The 20507-nt window shown below is 39.2% G+C and overlaps 1 protein-coding gene across 1 annotated transcript in view; it reads right to left on the bottom strand.

Annotated features, from left to right (window-relative positions):
- The window catches only part of PRDM16 (PR/SET domain 16), a 433122-nt gene that overhangs the window by 41015 nt on the left and 371600 nt on the right, over positions 1 to 20507 (bottom strand). The window contains exons 5-6 of the mRNA XM_084651921.1: positions 9830 to 9932; positions 1364 to 1562 (exon numbers count right to left, since the gene is read on the bottom strand). Coding sequence (XP_084508047.1) covers positions 1364 to 1562; positions 9830 to 9932 — 302 coding nt within the window. The remainder of the gene's footprint in view (positions 1 to 1363; positions 1563 to 9829; positions 9933 to 20507) is intronic.

The raw sequence follows: 20507 nt of genomic DNA, 5'->3' as shown, positions 1-20507 counted from the left end.
GGGCCGCTGTGGTGTTTTCCCCACCACAGGGATGTTACATTTAATTATATTATGGTCACTATTACCAAACGGTCCAGCTATATTCACCTCTTGGACCTGATCCTGTGCTCCACTTAGGACTAAATCAAGGATTGCCTCTCCTTTTGTGGGTTCCAGAACTAGCTGTTCCAAGAAGCAGTCATTTAAGGTGCCAAGAAACTTTATCTCTGCCTCACCATCCTGAGGTGATATGTACCCAGTCAATATGGGGATAGTTTAAATCCCCCATTATAACTGAGTTTTTTTATTTTAATAGCCTCTCTAATCTCCCTGAGCGTTTCACGGTCACTGTCACCATTCTGGTCAGGTGGTTGGTAATATGTCCCTACTGCTATATTCTAATTAGTCGAGCATGAAATTACTATCCATAGAGATTCTATGATACAGTTTAGTTCATTTAAGACTTTTACTTCATTTGATTCTACGCTTTCTTTCACATATAGTGCCACTCCCCCACCAGCATGACCTGTTCTGCCTTCTCATATATTTTGTACCCTGGTATTAAATCCGTGTCCCATTGATTATCCTCATTCCACCAAGTTTCTGTGATGCCTATTATATAAATATCCTCATTTAATATGAGGCACTCTGGTTCACCCATCTTATTATTTAGACTTCTAGGATTGGTATATATTGGTAAAATTCATAATAAAGGGCTAGAAGTTGTCTCATACTTTAATGTCTACTAAAGAGAAGATACTAAATTGAAGATACCCTGTTTTTTCATTCAGTTTTTTTTCCAATGAATTATTTCTCATTCACTTCAGAACTGATTGGAAAGAACCTTTTCCCATTGACTTCAATGGTGAAGGAAGGGGCCTGATGGATATCCTTTTTTAAAATGGGCCTCATGCTGGGTTGACAGAACTGATCACTTCGGCTTGTCCACAGAACTAGCATAGAGGGAGAGGTAGTACAATCATACCAGTCTTGACCTGAAAAGGGGGAGGTGGAATTCAGTCCCCATGCCTGCTGCTGAGATGGCCAACAATCAGAGCCGACTAGCAGGATGGATTTTCTAAGGCAGTGTGAAAATAGTCAATGGATCATGACAGTGGACCCTAGGGCATGAATTGAGACCACAACTCACTCAACATGAGCTGCCAACCAGCTGCCTGATTGCGAGTGATTTTCTGAAAACACCTGGTTGGAGCCATATTCAGAATGGTGGCCTACAGCTGAAAAACCACAATCAGATACCAACCCTGAGACCTCCACCTCCCCCTTGATTCACGCACTTGCAAATACTATTTTGTGTTTGGATAATTCCTTCTAGCTTTCCACATCCCACTAGCTAGGTACGTTCCTGCTGTCTCAGCAATACCTGTATTTACTGGGGAACATTCTCTCACAGTCTTTGCACTCATAGACCTGCCCGTCGCCTAACCCTTCCTGTTTGAGCTCCTCATTCAGTGTCTCATACAGCGAGCTGACAGAGTTGCAGGCATATTTCTTGTGTCGCCGCAGGTCCAGCTTCGACTGGAAGAGCTCATCGCAGTCCTCACAACGAAATGTGTGCTCTTCTGAAAACAGGAAGACAAAATAGTTCAACGTCAGCATTAGAAAGTCCCGAATAATTTCAATTCTTCTGAGCAGCTGTTTCTCCTGCAAATAAAATGGCATCCATTGCACATAATCTGAGCATAGCATGTTTGCACGCTGCAGGTACAGAATACCCTGGGCTGGTGCAGTTAGTATCGAGCATGAATGGTGTCATTACAAAAGTCATACAACCTGAAGAGACCATGACTTTTAGAATGCTCTTTGCTGCAGAAAAGTGTCTTCACCAGCAGCAGCAGCTTGAACTCCTCTGTCTGCTTTTTGTCCTCAGCTCAGAAGAGGCTTTTTAGCTGATACCTACAGGAGTTACTGGATTTACACAGTGTTGGGTTTTGGCTGTCTTTTTTATTTGTGCAATTAAGTGTTTTTAAAATACAAATAACTTTGTGGCTGTTTCCTTCAATGGGCCTGCCAAGAGGCGGGGTGGAAAGCTTTGCAAACCAGAAGGATTCTTGTCTCAAAAATAAACCTATAAAAAGATGATAATTATATTTCTGCTAGGAAAAGCTCCTCTGCTTTAAGGCAACCTGGAGAACACACTTTTCAAGGGATTCCCTTTCCCCCCAATCCTCTAAGCTTATGTAGCAGCCACAGTGCACTATGAAGCAGGAGGAGTTCGAAACCAGAGCACCGTGCAGTGAAGAAAAAGGAGCCAAATTCTTTGTTTTTTAAAAAAAGACCTAATGCACATAATAAATTATTGTAGTCAAGGTCAAACAAATTAAAAAGAGGGCAGCTATTATTAAGTTTACAAGGCAGCATCCTGACCATAATGCCAAGTCAAACAATCAGCTCAGAGCTGTAAATTTTCCAGGAGAACGACTTCTGTGAGGGAGTTGGGACAATCCGGGTTTCTCCACCCAGCAGTCAGCTTGAAACAGAAGCTTTTGAATGACCATTTAGTCTCTTTATGCTGGATTCCCTCCCTCCCCTTTCTCACTCCCCACTCTATTTCTGAAAGTTGTCTTTGCAATTCAAGTTTCATTCTCGCACTTCAAGAGCTTTACGGCAAATTTAAAGCCTGTAGCAAGACTCATTAACTCAAAAGGCATAATAAAAATATTATTTTTAAAGGGATAGAGTTGGTAGTGAATCTCATGATCTTGGCTAATATTGTTAGCTCTGACCTGGATCGTCTGTGGTATAAGAAAGGAGATGAGTGGGTAAAAGATGGGAAGCATTCCTATACCCTGACTCCCCTGTGTGTATGAGTCTCTGTATGCCCTGCACTGGTGTTTCTAAGATGTGTAACAAATTTTTTATCTGATTTCCATGCGATAAGGTACATGTGCTAACCAGCACAAACTTTTGCACCAAATATCATCACCTAGTCTTTGTTTTACAAGGCCCAAAAGTGTGTTTGGTGTAAATCAAGAGGACCACTTCTGGAGTCAATATAGTTACACCAACGTAAGTGAAGTCACAATCAGATCCAGGGTCTTTTAGTGCTTCCTTGTTTGTGATTAAAATATTAATTCTCCTCTCTAATTTTCCGTACTGCCTAGTGCCAATTAATGAAACTAAACAATATCAACAATAAATGATAATTACCACTCACAGCACTTTGTACATCAAATAATGTTAAAATATTAACTAAACAATTTGCTCTCACCGCACCTCTGCGAGGGAGGTCAGTGGTGCCATTCCCATTGGACACAGGAGGAAAATGAAACATGGGGAGGTGAAGTGACTTGCTGAAGATGAGAAGAATGGACGATGAGAGGTGGGCACACAAAGAGAAGCAAATTAACATTTTCTAAAATGAAATTTTTATTCAAAAATTTTTGATCCAATTTTGAAAAAAGGGGGAAAATTGGTGAAAATTTCCCTTTTTTCCCTCCCTTTTCAAGTAGCTTAGATGGATAATAGAATATGGGTCTGATTCTTCTGCCACTGTTGACGTCAATGGCCAAAGTGCCCTGGGCCTCAGTTGAAGCTGGATTGGGCCCCTTTTTCTAGTTTTAGGGGAAGAAACTATGTTTATTAGAAATCTTGAGAACTGAGCCAATATGTAAGTGACATGTTTTGTGTCACCAGGGAGGGAGAGCTGGAAACAGAAGCAAGAGAAGCTACCCAGATGTAACAGAAGGTTGACAAGGCAGTGTAAGCTGCAGCACTTGTTGTGTTTATTCTATCTTCAAGAAATTGTTTCTTATAAAATAAAATCATGAATGGGCAAATGACATTGTCACATTTTATGTGATGTGACAGAATGATGTGATACAAGGTGTTTCCAGGCTAAATTTAAGACACCATCAGCACACATCTATTGGCTAAATTATGCCTCTTCTGGGACAGAGCTGAGCTGGGCAGCAGGATTGGTGCACGACCTGAACAGCCTTTCCTTATCCTTGTCCAAGGCATAATACATTCGGAGGTGCTGGGACAGACAGATGGGCCTGTTGCTACAATATTGCAAGGATCAGCCTGCACACCTTGTTTTGCAGCCATTTCGATGCAGTCAACAGCACAGGCTGATGGGGCCACCTCACCAAGACACTCCACTTCTGTCATATATTAATTAAATCTTGATCTCACTGCATCCTGCAGCAGATGATTATTCCGTGCTGTGCCTGTATCTCAACATCGAATCCACATTGCAAGTTGTACTGCAAAGTGCTGTTGTTGCTGGCAAAAATGCCTCCATTTTTGTTCTGTCTTTGCACTCCAGAGAATCAGGTGATGATACAGGAACAGTTTGAGTTGTCTAGTCCCTCCCTCCTCCCACCTGCATGATAACAGGATCTTCCTCTATAGAGGTCCCTTGGTTATCTTGAACTGTTCTGGCAACAAGATCATCTACTTTAGTAAGGTTTCAGAGTAACAGCCGTGTTAGTCTGTATTCGCAAAAAGACAAGGAGTACTTGTGGCACCTTAGAGACTAACCAATTTATTTGAGCATGAGCTTTCGTGAGCTACAGCTCACTTGATCTACTTTCTTTCTTTCTTTCTTGAATAGTTAGTGAGCTGGGGAAAGCTCTGGTCTGGAGAATTAATCAAAAGTTCATCTGCTTCTCTATAGCTTCTCTGAACTTTTTTTTTTTTTTAAACTTCCCTGGTTAGGAAATCCCAGAAAAGCCTGATCTCTTATGAAATTCTCAGTGCATCCTAATTCCACACAGGACAAAAATATCCCATGTCTCAATGCATTTTGGTGCTTCATCTTTTACCCCCAACTAGGAAATGCGGAGGTGAATGGGTTTTTTTTTTTCTTCACCAAGACAATTTAACAAAGAATGTCCTCAAACTTCAAAAAGCCTTCAAGATTTAGGTGGTGATTTTGGTTGGCTCTTATTTTCCCTGAACCAGTTTCTAGGTATGAAATGTGCAGATGGATATAGGCAGATTTAGCAGGAACACCAGGGCACCTGTTCTCAAGGGAGAATATTTCATTAGATAGCTAGATATAGGTAAGTAACACATGTACACACTACATCACAACACTACGCATATTACTTTAGAATCCCTGCTACCATTAAGGAGAGTAACACATCTTTTGCTTTGATGCACAGCTAAAGAGATTATAATTCACATATCTATGAAACACATTTGTTACAGCTGGTAATTCTTCTTATTTGGCTAATTCTGCCTCCCGCATTGCTCCTGTTTTGCCCATTGTCAGAATCACTGCAAGTTGTGCATTATTGGCCAACCCTCAGTTGCCACAAACTGGCCTAGCTCTATTGATACCAGCTGAATATTGGTCCAATAAGGCTTCTGTTAAGTAATGACAGAAAAAACAAGGCCCCACGTGGCTTGACTAGTTCACTCAGTTCAGCCACCTCCATTTTTTTTGGTTTTGCTTTGTGTACCCTTTTTGTGCAACAAATACTGTGCAGATAAAGCTCTTTATGCTTCAAATCTTTTGGGGAAAAAAAAGTATCTATTTTGAGCAAACTCATGAGAACTTTCTTCTTCCCTTGTCAAGAGCAACAGCTTTTTCATGATCATGGAGGATGGACAATATGAAGAGAAATGGATTTTCTTCCTGTGGAACACTGAGAAAACAAAACATATGAGAGAGACACGAAGATGACCGAGATTGTGGTAGCCACACCCTCAAAATGTCCTCACTAGTTGTCATTACTATCCGATTCTTAGGAACCTTAGAAATAAGCTCTGTCAAACATTTCTAGAGGGAAGAAATTGATTGGCACGTAGATTAACTGAACACCCCAAAATGACACATAATAGATACTCTTCTTGCATTTGGAGTTCTTAATTTTCATGCAAACAAATAGTTACAAACATTAGCAAGTTCAGCTCACAAGACCCTTGTGTATTGCTACAGGGAAAGAAACTGCAACACAGATAAAGGCTAGTCTCAGTCTCTTGTAGGAGTGGATCCCAAGTCACAGAGGAAGCTCAGAACTAAACTCAGATCTCCTGACTCCCAGAGCTGTGCCTTTATCACTAGATCATCCCTCTACCTCCAGTTGATGGTATTTGGGTTCATTAAGGGTTTTTTCCCCCCTTTAAGCACAATACATAAAAACTGTGCCCTTCAACAACAGGTTTCTACTTCAGTATCTCAGCAAAAAGAAAAAGAAAAATCCAACAACAACAAATTGTTGCCAGGGCTCAATGTCTTGTTTGTCAAGTCTGTGGTTACATGCATCTATCTTAAGTTCCATCAGTAACACGCAGGACAAAGCAGGAATGTAACAGGAAAATAAATCAGTGCCTAATAGCTTTCAGAGAAACCAAGGGGAACACAATTATGTGGCATCTACATGCTAATCTACCAGACTCAAGTCTCAAAGGAGTTCAAGAGCCCTACTCAAAATTCCTGCAGTGATAAGGGGACTACTGCATTCGACTGGGGTTTGGATAAAAGATTTTTATGATAATTATCTTTGTGTGGAACATTTTTGCATTTTCTTTCTTGTGCAATTCAGAGTTTAAACTGGGAGAGGGAGGGAGTGGGACAGGGGGAGGAAATCATTACTGAAGGTGAAAAAGTATTAAAAAGACAAATATTGGCTGTTGGGCTATTACAGTTTGAAAGCAATTAGCTGGCAAAAGCATGACACATTATTGGGAGGAGGCAGATAAAGGTTATATAATGACAACAATGGCGCATTATAGGGAACAAGGTGTTTTTGCTTGTTCAAATAAATGTCAATTACAAACAAAAATGATATCTCTGAAGCAAAACAGATCATCCTACATTAAACAAAACAGCTTGAGTTTTCTTCCTGATTTTGTGCCCCCCCCACACTTTTTTTTTTACACAAATGGTCAAGGCTACATGTAGTTTTTATGCAATTATTTTGAGGAAGAAACTACTCATATCTCTGTCTTGCTCTCAAAAACAGCATTAGTATTTCTGAGAGAATACTGAAAAAAATTATTCAGAAACATGAACCTGAATGCTTCAGTTAATTTGTATAATTTGTATCATCTTTTTTCATTCATTTTTTCAGAATACCCTTAGCAAAAGAGGTTTTTGGTAGGACCACTCAATGAAACAGCAAATATCAAACAAATATTGCAGAATATTCACAGAAAGTGGAGTTAACATTTATAATCCTAAATATTTTCATTAGAATTCTGAAACGAGGAGTTAAATTAATCTACCAGTTAGGGAACAAAACCCAGCATGTGACCAGAATGTCCAACCAAAATACCTTAGTTTTCAAATATTGATTAGATAAAGGAATAGGCAAATAGCTCATGAGCAACCCATAGGATGGGATAGATTTGTATAAATCAGTCATCAAATAATAATGACCAAGTTTGCACCTATCATGAACCATTCCCACAGTCAATGTGTAAACAGAAAGGATGGACTAAATTCAGCTAATTGTTCACTGGAGATCATTCAACCCCCCTCTTATATTAGTCTTTAACTTTCATAGTCACCAAATTAGAGCCAAACAAAGAGCACATTAAAATATATTAGTTCTTAGCACACCTACAGTAGCTTTAGTTTCAGTGTTACACATGTGACTTACAAAGGATTTTTTAAAGAGGTGGGTTGTGCTCTTTTTTCATTCTTTAAAGGAGGCTTACAAGATTATATTTTCAAATTACTTTTTGGTGGTTTAGGTTTTTACTTTAGCAATACCAGAAATAGCATGTCTGGTCTTCCCTGTTTTTGTGGAGAGACCACTTCCATGCCTCAGAGCCCTTGTATTGTGAGCTCTGTCACTTTAGGTGAAAGGAGGGGGGATATTGAATCTTTAATGAACACATCCTCTTACCAAAATGTTGATTACTGTGTTTAAGTATTAATGAAACAAAACAAAACATAGGAGCTTTGGAACTGTCAGACTGGGTCAGACCAAAGGCCCAGCTGGCCAGGTATATCCTGTCTCTGACCATGGTCTAGCACCAGTGACTTCAGAAAAAGAACGCTGATATTCTTGCCACCTATATAAATAGCCAGTTTTAAAAAATTCTTCTAAAACCAAAGCCCAAGTTGTAAATAGTCTATTTCCCTTCCCCTTTCAAAAGCTGCTCCATTTTCACTCTTTGTTTTCATGATATCATCATATCACCAGTTCTCCAATAGTCACAGAGTGTTCCCCTGGAGATAAGACCTCTATTTCTAATGAAATACAAGCAGAAACCCCTCTTCACTCTCCCTTTGATTTGGAAAAATCATTTCAGTCCATCTTTAATCATCATAAAAAGGGGAAGCTGGGGAGGGGGAAGGACATAAGCTCAGTTTTTTCCCTTTGCAAGTTACCTTTAATTTCACATAGTGAGTGCATGGCATAGTCAGAAACAGAACCCAGGAGTCCTCACTCACTGTTCCTTGCTGTATCTATTATGAAACACTCACTCGTCCGCAAAAGAGTAATGGTTCTTTAGATGTCCTATGTGGTTACTGAACTTTAATAATTAGTATTAATGTATTTAGGGGGAAATGATTATGCTAATGTAAGAGTGAGATAAAAATGCTTAGCCCCTAGCTCTGCTCAATGCACAGTGCAAGATACCCCTAAGCAATTTGCTCACTCATTTGTGCCAGGCACCTTGACCTGCCATTCCAATATGCTGCCAAGAAGGACACACATTGCCGGGCAACATAGCAATAAAGATATTAACTTTATTTGTGATCAATTCATGCAGCTTGTCACTCTAACTCAGAGGTGGGCAAACTACAGCCCATGGGTCACATCCGGCCCGCGGGCCTGTCCTGCCCGGCCCCTGAGCTCCTGGCCCAGGAGGCTCACCCCCGGCCCTTCCCCCGCTGTTCCCCGTGCCCTGCAGCTCCGCCTCCATGTGGACAGCAGGGCTGTGAACTCCTTCTGCTCTGAGCAGCATGGTAAGGGGGCGGGGGCGGCGCGCGCGGCAGGGGGGGGCTGGGTAGGGAGTCCCAGGGGGGCAGTCAGGGAACAGGAGTGGTTAGGGGCAGGGGGTCCCGGGGGGGGAGGGTCAGGGAGCAGGGGGCAGTTGGTTGGGGTGGAGGTTCTGGGGCTGTCAGGTGTCAGGGAACGGGTAGGGGAGGGGTCGGATAGGGCGTGGGAATCACAGGGAGCCTCTCGGGGGCAGGGGTGTGGATAGGGGTCGGGGTGGATGGGGAGTTGGATAGGGGGTGGAATCCGGGGGTGGGGGCAGCTTGGGGCAGAGGTCCCAGGAGGGTGCAGTCAGGGGACAAGGAGCAGGGGGGGTTCTGAGGGGGGACAGTCAGGGGGTGGGAAGTGGGAGGGGGCGAATAGGGGGTGGGGGCCAGACTGTTTGGGGATGCACAGCCTAGCCAAACCCGGCCCTCCATACAGTTTCGCACCCCGATGTGGCCCTCAGGCCAAAAAGTTTGCACATCCCTGCTCTAACTGTTCAGCTGAATGTCAGGTGATGTTGTGGAGCCATCCATATTATAACAGCACAATGGCTGTTCCAACTTTGCTCTGGTCACATTTGCCATGTGATCCAAAGACACAGCCTGGTTTGCAAGTCTCATAATGGTTTGGCTCAGATTTACTGCGAACAAACCACCACGATCACCTGTACCCACCTATAGTATTCAAAACCACAACATTCCTTAACATTATATATTCGTGTAGCTGGGCCTGGGTTTCAGTTAAAAAAGGGTTTTGCTCAGACTTCACTGACTAAGACAACCAAGCTAACCAGTGAGAAAAGGTCTCACTGTAAAACGTCCGAACAGGCTGCAGTTACATAAGAGAACAGGCAACAGGCTTAACTTCTTACAAGATGTGCTTTTGTTAGCACCTCTCTGCACCTCCCAACTGGGGGTATCGAACAATAAGAGCCTCACCTTCCAGACTAGGTGGCATGTTCCCAAGAGAATAGGCACCTTCCTTCATATACACCAGCAGTTCTTCTCCTGGCTCAATTTCTTTAATAACTTTATAATAGATCTGGGGATAGGAAAACAAAAAGGAGACAGACACGTTAAATGTGCAAAGCAACATTTTATAATTTTATGCAATAACTCAAATGATTCTGGCTAAGAGGGGGGGCTGTCACTCGATTTGTTTGATAATTGCTACCGAGAGCTGTTTCTCTGCCTTTATTTATCCTCTACGTGTGTCAGAGTTTCATGCGGTTTGAATGATAAAGTAGTATTTACAGTAAGAGCCTCTCTTATCCAGATTACACAAAAAACTTCCTCCCCCCACCCCCATAGGGTTACTGAACTGATATTTGTTAATGTAAATGGAAAACAACATTGACAGAGAACTAGTTTTGGTCCCTGCCTGCCAAGGCCAGAGTCAGGCTGGTGCTCAGAGGTCCAGTTCTTCAGCTGATCTAAATTAGCGTAGCTCCCCAGAAGTCAATGGAGCTACACCAATGTACACTATCTGAGTATGTGGCCCTTAAAGATGCAGTATCTCTTCACAAATCCCTTATGCCATTCTGTCCCTATTCAAAATATTGTCAGCCAAACTTGGTACTCTATAGGCCAAACATTTTGGAATTTGGCGAGTACAATACTGCACCTCTTAGGTATCGGTCTTGCTGAACTGAAGCATCATCAGGGGAACATAGAAGGCATTCATTCAAGGGCAGAGCCCACAAACAGTCCTGTACACTACTTAAGCCTCCACTTAAACTGCATAACACAGGGCTCAAATGGTCTGAAAGAACTTACAGAGATCTCCTGCACTCATGTGAGCTTTGACCACTTCTGGATTAGGCATAAACCTGAACAGAAACCTAGGGATACATTTATTAGAGGGGAATAGCACTTGTTTTATTTATACAAGATGAACATTCATTGAATCCAAGAGACAAAAGACTATAATGATGTAAGCAATACGTGTGCGTCAACACATGGCAGGTATTGTTTATTAAGTACACTATGTTGTGTGCACTATTATTTATTATGCAGTATCCAAAAGTCTGTTAGAGTCTTTACAGGACGAGTAAGAAAAGCATGAATTTATAAGCTGACAGTCTATGGCCCACCTTCTGCAGATTATTACATCTGGGCAGACATCTGCACCCATGCAGATTCCCGTCAGTTTCATTCGATGTGACGCAATAACTGAGAGTAACGAACAAGGAGGTGAGGAAGGGTGAAGGTTACAGTAAAAAGATCACATTGTTACTTTTGGTATGTGTGCCTGAGGTTCCATTGCATTTATTTATTTTAATTAATTAATTGTATTTTACACACACACACACACACACACACACACACACACACACACTTACTTCTTGTGGGCAACACAGGAAAAAGTTTTTAGGAGCGAGTTGACGGAGGGAGGGTGGACCCCCAATAATCAAAGTTTGGGGGGTCACCTAACGAAAGAAGCAGCAAAGAATAAAGCACAGAAAGGGGAGTGTTAGAAGGAAGCTAATAGTGGGGGTTGAGCTGGGGTCCTTGGCAAAGGAGAAAGGGAATATGCCAGGAGAAAAGGTTCAAGACGTTCTGAACCTTGGATGTGTGGTCAAGAAGGTTTCCAATTTTCCAAAGAGTTTGCTGGACATTGCTGTGTTCTAATAGCAATACCTGAGAATTCAATGGCTATTAGCTATTAACCTTAAAAGTCAATTGCAAGGTTTTGTTAGCACTGGCAATCCTTTTAGTAAGGGTGAATAAATACCATGATGTTTTACATAACAGTCTCATAAGAATTTTCTTTTTTCAAGTTAATCAATGATAAGTCTCCCTCCCCCACTTCCCATACAATTTCCTTTTCTGAGTATAAGCTAGATTTTATTCAGCATTTTCATAGTTCACTGATTTAGTAACAATAATAACTCAATCTTTGCTAATCCACTGTTTCAGTAGGAAACGAACATACAGAATTCCTATAAGTCTAATGGCGTGTACTGATCAATATCCCTAGGATGAATATTTATTCACAAAGTCTCTTTCATTTCTCCGTACAGACACTACAATACACAAGAATGGCCAAATTCCCAGGAGTTCTGAGCATCTGCAACCCCAGCTGAAGTCAATGGGAGCTCAGTACCTCAAATGAGTTGGGCCTTCATTGTTTCAGGATCTGATCATGCCAAAACTTACATAAATTACTATTTTTACTCCCATAAGGACTCTCATTGAGTTCAGTGGGGTAAAGTTGAATACCGTTACTCATCTAAGGTTTTTTTCCAGAATGAATCCTTAGTGAGATCAAAAAATCTCAGGTACATAAATTAATTAATATTCCACATTACAGATGAACACAGACATGGTAAAAACAACGAGGAGTCCTTGTGGTACCTTAGAGACCAACAAATTTATTTGGGCATAAGCTTTTGTGGGATATAACCCACTTCATCAGATGCATGGAGTGGAAAATACAGTAAGCAGGTATAAATATACAGCACATGAAAAGATAGAAGTTGCCTTACCAAGTGGGGGGAGGGTCAGTGCTAACAAGGCCAATTCAATTAGGGTGGATATGGCCCATTCCCATACATCTGATGAAGTGAGTTCTAGCCCACGAAAGTTTATGCCCAAATAAATGTGTTAGTCTCTAAGGTGCCACAAGGACTCCTCATTGGTTTTACTGGTACAGACTAACATGGCTACCCCTCTGAAACAGACATGGTAGTTTACCATATGCCACTTAACTCTCTCAAGTACGAGATTATTTATTAATAACGTATATGGTGGAGGAGTTTATGCAGGGGTGTTATCCTGGGAGTAATTACATTTAGGGGGAAATAATATCTTGCTTATCTCTTGTCTGTTGTTCCTCTTTTCTGTTTGCTTGTCAGTTTAACTTGATACAATCTAAGAACTGCATTGAAATATAACCATATTACATTACACATTCAGGACCTGGTTCTCCTGAAGCAAAGAGAAAGTTTTGTCTGAGGAAAGAATTGGCCCAATATGTCAGCATCAGATATCACCTTACACTATGATTCATATTTTTTATCCTGTTAAAGAAAGAGAATAAACTGGAAAAATGTATTTACTAAGTACATAACTTTTAGTTTATCATGACTAGGGCTGTCGATTAATCGCAGTTAATTCACATGATTAACTCAAAAAATTAATTGCAATTAAAACAAATTAATCGCGATTAATCATACTGTTAATCAATAGAATACCAATTGAAAATTATTAAATATTTTCAGGTGTTTTTCTACATTTTCAAATACATTGATTTCTAATACAACACAGAATACAAAGTGTACAGTGCTCAATTTATATTATTTTTTATTACAAATATTTACACTGTAAAAATGATAAACAAAAGAAATAGTATTTTTCAATTCACCTTATACAAGTACTGTAGTACAATCTCTTTATTGTGAAAGTCTAACTTACAAATGTAGGGATTTTTTGTTACATAACTGCACTCAGAAACAAAACAATGTTTTGCTGAGGGATTGGCTGAAGTAGGACTGAGTGGATTTGTAGACTCTAAAGTGTTACATTGTTTTATTTTTGAATGCAGTTATTTTTTGCACATAATTCTACATGTGTAAGTTCAACTTTCATGATAAAGAGACTGCACTACAGTATTTGTATTAGGTGAACTGAAAAATACTATTTCTTTTGTTTTTTACAGTGCAAATATTTGAAATAAAAACAATAATACACAGTGAGCACTGTACACTTTGTAGTCCGTGTTGTAATGGAAATCAATATATTCGAAAATGTAGAAAAACATCCAAAATATTTAAATAAATGGTATTCTATCATTGTTTTAACAGCACAATTCATTTTTTTAATCACTTGTCAGCCCTTACTATTCAGTAAGATATCCTCACACATTATCTGCAGTAATAAATAGAATTCAGGGATATAGCTTCGATTCAATACATTTTGATTATTCAATTAACTTTATATATGTTTTTGTTGAAAAATATATTTGGCTGGCCTAAACATAAGGGAGAAAGAGCAGGCCATTACTTTTCTTATTTTTAGTGACTTTAACAGCACTGATGTTCTTTCAACAGCACACCTCGTAGTTTAGTTGTGGGGGGGCATTATTATGCCTTCTGAGTTGTCCCATTAGGGGGCAGCCTTTACCAACTAAAATAAAAGCTTGTAAATAAATACCAAAAGCTACAGACACTCTCTCTTCACCCCTGCCTTGCATAGCAACTCTCGCTGCTTTTCATTTAACAGTTGTTTTAAGGCCATCTCATCCCAACCTCCTTCTACCAATTTTGCATGCATATTCCTAAATCTACCATCAACCGAACTTGGAAATAAAAGACCTAAATACTGCTTAACATGATTACCTTAAACATTATGGGTTTCAGAGTAACAGCCGTGTTAGTCTGTATTCGCAAAAAGAAAAGGAGTACTTGTGGCACCTTAGAGACGAACAAATTTATTTGAGCATCAGCTTTTGTGAGCTACAGCTCACTTCATCGAATGCTGCAGCTCATGAAAGCTTATGCTCAAATAAATTTGTTCCTCTCTAAGGTGCCACAAGTACTCCTTTTCCTTAAACATTATGATCAGTTTCAAGACACTAAGCATATCAAAACAAGGAACTGAATGAAAACAAAAGTGCCAACAATAACATGAAAAGAAAAACAGTCCAGTATAGGCAAGAAGTTAAAAAAGAAATAAGAAATTAATTGTCTAACCTGTTTTCTCTGGGTAATGTGCATCAATTCAGTGACTTGAGTTAAGTTTAAAGCTTTCCAATAAGGTACCCCAGTATCAGAGGAGCTGGTGACAAAAGCCATCCTCTATACATAAAGAGAGGCAGCTGGTATTTCAGGCCTTGTGATAGCTCATGCACTGAAGGACCATCCTGACTACTGTATCATCATTCTGTGCATCTCTCGTACAGAGGGATTTCTTTAGTGATCCTTTCTCGATTATCTAAACTCAAGTTTGAGACACTCCCCCTAATCTTATCAGTGAGGACTGTTCTCTCTGGAGACCCTCCCTACATTATGCATGTAATAGAGACTACAACATTGCTGCAAATCAAAGGAAAAGGAAGTTTGGGTTATACAGCCAGCAGTCTAAGTTTCAAACAGGCGGAGGGTTTTATTTTCACAGCTCTTTCTTCATTAAAAGGCCTGAGATTCAAAAAATTGTTATTTGAACTGCAAGAAAAATCCCAATTATGAAGATCAACTAATACAGAATAAATCATGGCAGGCAAAAATAAAAAACAATTTCCATTATTGCTAAATACATTTAAGACAATTTATTTGATTTCCCCAATTGTCTCTATTTGTGCTCCTTTATTTTAAAAGTCCTATAACTTCAGCCAGAGATTAATTCAAGAATTAATATTACAGTCCCAGCAGACCAATGAGTCCTAACACAAAAGCTGTTTTAAGTTCTGTTCTTTAACTTGGAATTTTTATCAGTAACATGGACATGATATCAAATAGCAAAGGGGAAAAATAAAATCCATCTGAAATTGACTAGTATCCTATTCTTACATTTTCTAGATTTAGCTTGTTTTGAATCATTGCAAACTTCTCAACAAAATTTCACTGCTTGGATTGCGACTAACTGCTTCCCAGATCTACAATAGCTCTGATCCTCCAAGTCAATGGGACGGTGTGCGGGCTCAGGGGGTCAGCCTATGCAGAGCTACTTGCAGGATCAGGGCCTTTCGCTGTAAAGTGCTCTGAGATCCTCGAACTAAAGGCTCTATAGCCAGGCCACACATCCTTATTTTTAAAAAATATATAATGTTGAGAGGCGAACATACCCCTGGGAGAATATGCTTAATCATTATACACAAACCACAATTATTTGCATTCTGGATAGACTCCAAAGAAAAACTACAGTTGATACGGAGTGTTACTTTTTTCAGAAAAGACTCTTCTTCATTTTCACATAATGCTTATTTTTTTCCTGTCTCATGCAACAGACACGATGAGCCACATACTGAACATCTTGCTCAGTTTTCAGATCAGTCACTATACAGTCAAGACTCCTAGTGAGCTCAATGGAAGTTTTGCCAGAGTAAGAATTATCAGAGGAAAGACCTTAGGGTTAGTCCCAGTAGGTACAAAATTGATAATTTAGTGCCACTTACTCACATCTATGTCAGTGAACCAAGAAAAATTCTGAAATCCAATATACCTACTAATGAGTATACCTCTCTGAGCCAATAATCCAAAACCAACCCAGTGCTGACAAATAGAGCAAAATCTTCAGGAATATCTAGTCCACAGACACTCTGTTTTGTACATAGATATAAACAGCAGATGGTCTAAGATCATGAGTGAAATCCGGGCCACAGTGAAGTCAATACTTACACTCTCATTTCTTTCATTGGGGCCAGGATTTCACCCCATATCTTCAAAACTGTAATAATCAATGTAATAATCACATTAAATCTAATTCAATATATCATCATCATCATGTTTGCTCCCTTCCATATGTTTTCAAAAACAAAAAACAGCTGACGTAAACAGTAACAATCAAGAAATGTAAAAATACAAGATCGATTAATTACTCTGAAAAGAGCTAGAATCTGCAGGAGTCACATTCATTTTATCATATTCTTCCTTATATTTCATCTTGCAATTGTGCTACTGAAATTCTGAATTAATTAAAACTACTGCTGTGTTTAAAACTCTTTCCCTTTTGTTTGCTATGAACTGAAACATATCCGATTAAATAGTACATAAAAGATCATATTTTTGAAATAATTGATATTCTGCACTTTCACCAAAGTCCTATTAATTTTCTTTTTCATTTTTCTTACATCAGAAGACGTCACCATTAACATTTTAAACACCAAACAGATATTAATGGCCAGCTAATGATATTTAGCATGAGAAGAAAGTACAAAAATATAGTTTTAGAGCAATGCTTTCCCAGAGACTTGAAAATGTTACACTCCTGTTTGCACTTCTTGATTTTCCTAAGGATTTCTGGCTAGATATGGCTTATTAATAAAAAGAGACAAATTTATGTTCTTTTGGGGCCTGAACCACAGCACAAAGGAAAGACTCCCAGTGACTTCAATGGGCTTTTGGACCAGGCACTTTTATGAGGTCCTTTTATTTTTTCCTCTTAAAAACTGTGTTTCTCAAGCTGTTTCTAAGGATGATAGCCTGGTGTTGGGGATATCTAGGGGGAACCTCACTCTGAGTAGCATACAACATTTTGCAGCATATTAAAAATCATTTAGTACAATCACTGATTATGCAGAATTCTAAGTCCCATCTCATTAACACTACATCACAGTGTAGTCAAAGGCTGTACATATTTTCTATGAAAAGAGTATTCGTGAAACAGACAGACATTTAAAAACAATGTGGTAATTGTCTAACTGTTTTCAATATCCATGCAATAGACAAAGATGAAACGTGGAGTGAACAACATACGTCTGAGTACTACCTCGTTATTCAAGTATCTTTCATTAGAAACAGCATTGTTTACCTGTTGCATGAGTGATGGCTGCTATTTACTTAAGCTTCAGCGTGGTGGCATTTTTCTACTTTTAAGAAAGGCATACATCACAGAACCAAGAAAACAGCTGCAGTGTTCAGCCCAAGATCAAAAAGCACACCCACTAATTGCATCAACGTGATACAGAAGCGATGTACACAGTTTGAGACAATTTAAACGGAGAATTACTTCTGTAGTTTTATTCTCTCTTTCATGTAGTTAGTTATATTAGAAATTATGTGACCAACACTAAAAGTATTTCTAAGTGCTGTTGACCTAAAGATGCAGTCAGATGTATGTAAATTACACCACTCCAGTGTGGTTTTGCCTGAGTCAGTATTGGGTAAGTACTTCAGGACTGGGATGGTGTATTTTGCTTTTGCTTGGACGTATATTGGCCCAGTAAGAATTAGCTTCAAAACCATCATGCTACAATTTATATTTGGAGAATTGGTTTTAAAATGGGACTGGAGGATAAAATGTTACAACTAGTGTCTCTGAAGAAGAGCAACAATTTCCTTTAGAAGAAGTTAAGAAAATGTTCAGCAATTCACATGCTGCTCTTAGTCACGCGTCTGTAAACCCAGAATAATTCTCTTGGCATTATTGAAGCTGTTCCTGCTTCACATGGGTGTCGATGAGATCAGAGCTCAGTCCAATGTATGCACAAATAAGAGTGAAAAGGACCACGTCCCAATGAAAACATGTCTTATTTTTGTCTGGACAGCAAATGGTTTTGATTAAAAGCTTGCCCTGGCTTTCATCAGCACCATGATGTTTAGTTATTTTGTGGGTAATCTTTTATTACAGAGCTTTTGTTTTCTTTATATGTTTAAATAAAAAAGATTAATCTTTGCATGCCTACTGAATGGGTGTGGTTGAACTTTTCTCCATCTAGCCTGAGTCCCCATTTGTAGATAGAATGTGCACCAGGCTGTACCCAAGAAATTAACATTCACTTGTTTGTTAGGCAGAAATTGAAAATGTTCATTCACTTTGAAAAGTCACATTCTGCTTGATAGGTTTCAGAGTAACAGCCATGTTAGTCTGTATTCGCAAAAAGAAAAGGAGTACTTGTGGCACCTTCGAGACTAACCAATTTATTTGAGCATGAGCTTTCGTGAGCTACTTGATGTTTTAGGGCTTGAGCCTATTAAGTTCTGAGCCGCCTAAATTCTTATGAGATGGATACTGATGGTGCTCAGGACCTTGCAGAATCCCACCCCAGAGAATTATTCACAGTTTATAGTGCATAAGGAAGAAGTGTGACCACAGCACTGATAATCTGATATGATAAATGTATAACACCTGATAACTGGGAGGATTAATGTCAGTAAACCACTATGGCCCCAACTCTACAAACATATATGCATATGAGTCCATGCATGTGAGCAGCATTAATTACCCATGGGCATAAGTATTGCAAGATCAAACCTTATCTGAATGTTAATTATTATTTTATTTACACTGAATTCTAATAAGTGCCAGGCAGAGTGAAGAGCGAAATATGATTTTCCACATCAGTGTAAATGAGAGTCTAACTATAGAGGCTTTAACTAGCCACAATGTAATTTAAAATGCACTTGGAAGTCTAGAGTGTGTCTTCATTATTTTGCTCAGTACCCTAATGGTTCTGATGGGTAGGATTAGAAATTCCTAAACCTGCATTTTGGTGTCTAGTGAGTGTACAGTGACTAGGAACCTTAAATTGGCTAAAATTCAAAATATAACATTTTCTTCTCATCCAAAAGACAACTTTGGCTAGTTGCAATGATTTGACCCTATTCCCGTTCAATTCAGTGGGAGCAGGAATTGGCTTATAGATATTTTCACATTAACTGAGATTGATACTTCAGCCCTGAGAGGTAGGTTTGTTATTTTTTTCTTTTCTGTTACTTCTTCATTTCATATTCCTGTTTTTCCCCCCCTAACATTAAAGCAACTTCAGGTGCAAATCCTAGACCTATCTGTATGTACTGAAACTCTTCAGGCCAGACTATCCACTAGCGATTATGCAAAACAGAGTCACACTTAGATAATGGCAATAGTTTGAATTTTTCCAAGAAAAGAAAATTGTGTTTGCATTTTGTTTTTAAGATGGTGTGGAGAACGGGAAGGGGGGAAAGTAATAATATTAATCCAGCATGGACACTCTTACTGGTATTTCCCCCATGTAAATGTTAAAATTGATGATAATAATGATAATAAAGCCTACAAGGATTTCAATGAGCTGCTGATTATCCCAAATATTGTAAGACCTATTGCTGCCCACAGATTGTCATAATGAGCTGCTTGAGAAAAAGTACATCCTGACCTCGATGTTGTTATGCCTATGATTTTTTCACATAAGTGTCTGGAACTTCTGGTTATCAATCACCATTGTCTGCTGCACTTTGTACACTGGATCTTTTTATTCCTACCAGCTGGCCTGACCTAAAAGTCTTCATTGCTTCAGGAAAGAGGCTGGAGGGAGAAAACACTTTGAAATGCCTACCATCTAGTTACATTCTGGGGCCTTTTTATTTCCCTCTTCTTGAATAACCATTTTGCCACCTTTTTTGATGTATGTTTTAGTGAATTTATAATAAAGCAAATACACAGGAAATGGCTAGAATGTAACAGAAGGTAGAGAAAGCAGGTCTGGTGTGAGTGCAATGCAGCAGTTCTTTCTAATCAGACGGCTACATAAATTGAAACTATGCACAACCAAGAAGCTCCAGATGAAGGAAAAGAGATGCAATTAATTGGTCTTAAAATCAAATGTGATACAAATAATCATTTAGCCCTCTAGCTGTTGGCAAAATATATACACGTTGCTCTCAATCAAACCATTAATCTGGCATGCTTAGAAAAGGCCAGTAGTCTAAAGGTTAATATTTCAAACAGAAAAAAAAATGTACATTAACATCAAATTGGTATATTTCTACTCTCTTTTATTTAGTCTAAAATATCTTTGCAAGAAGCCTGACCTTGGAAGTCCTCATCCCACTCCAACAACCGCTCTTGGTTGTTTGTATTTATTACAGTGGCTACACTGGTTATTTCAGAAACTGGAAATGGCTTTTTCAAATTCCTGGTAAAGGACCTTTTTGTTACACAAGTAGAGTTGCTTGAATAGACAGTTGGGCGAAACTACATT

Source organism: Lepidochelys olivacea, assembly GCF_965140295.1.
Source record: "Lepidochelys olivacea isolate rLepOli2 genome assembly, chromosome: 18".
Lineage (NCBI taxonomy): Eukaryota > Metazoa > Chordata > Testudines > Cheloniidae > Lepidochelys > Lepidochelys olivacea.
Note: the sequence above shows the minus strand (reverse complement) of the source record. Positions and strands in the feature narration are given on the sequence as shown.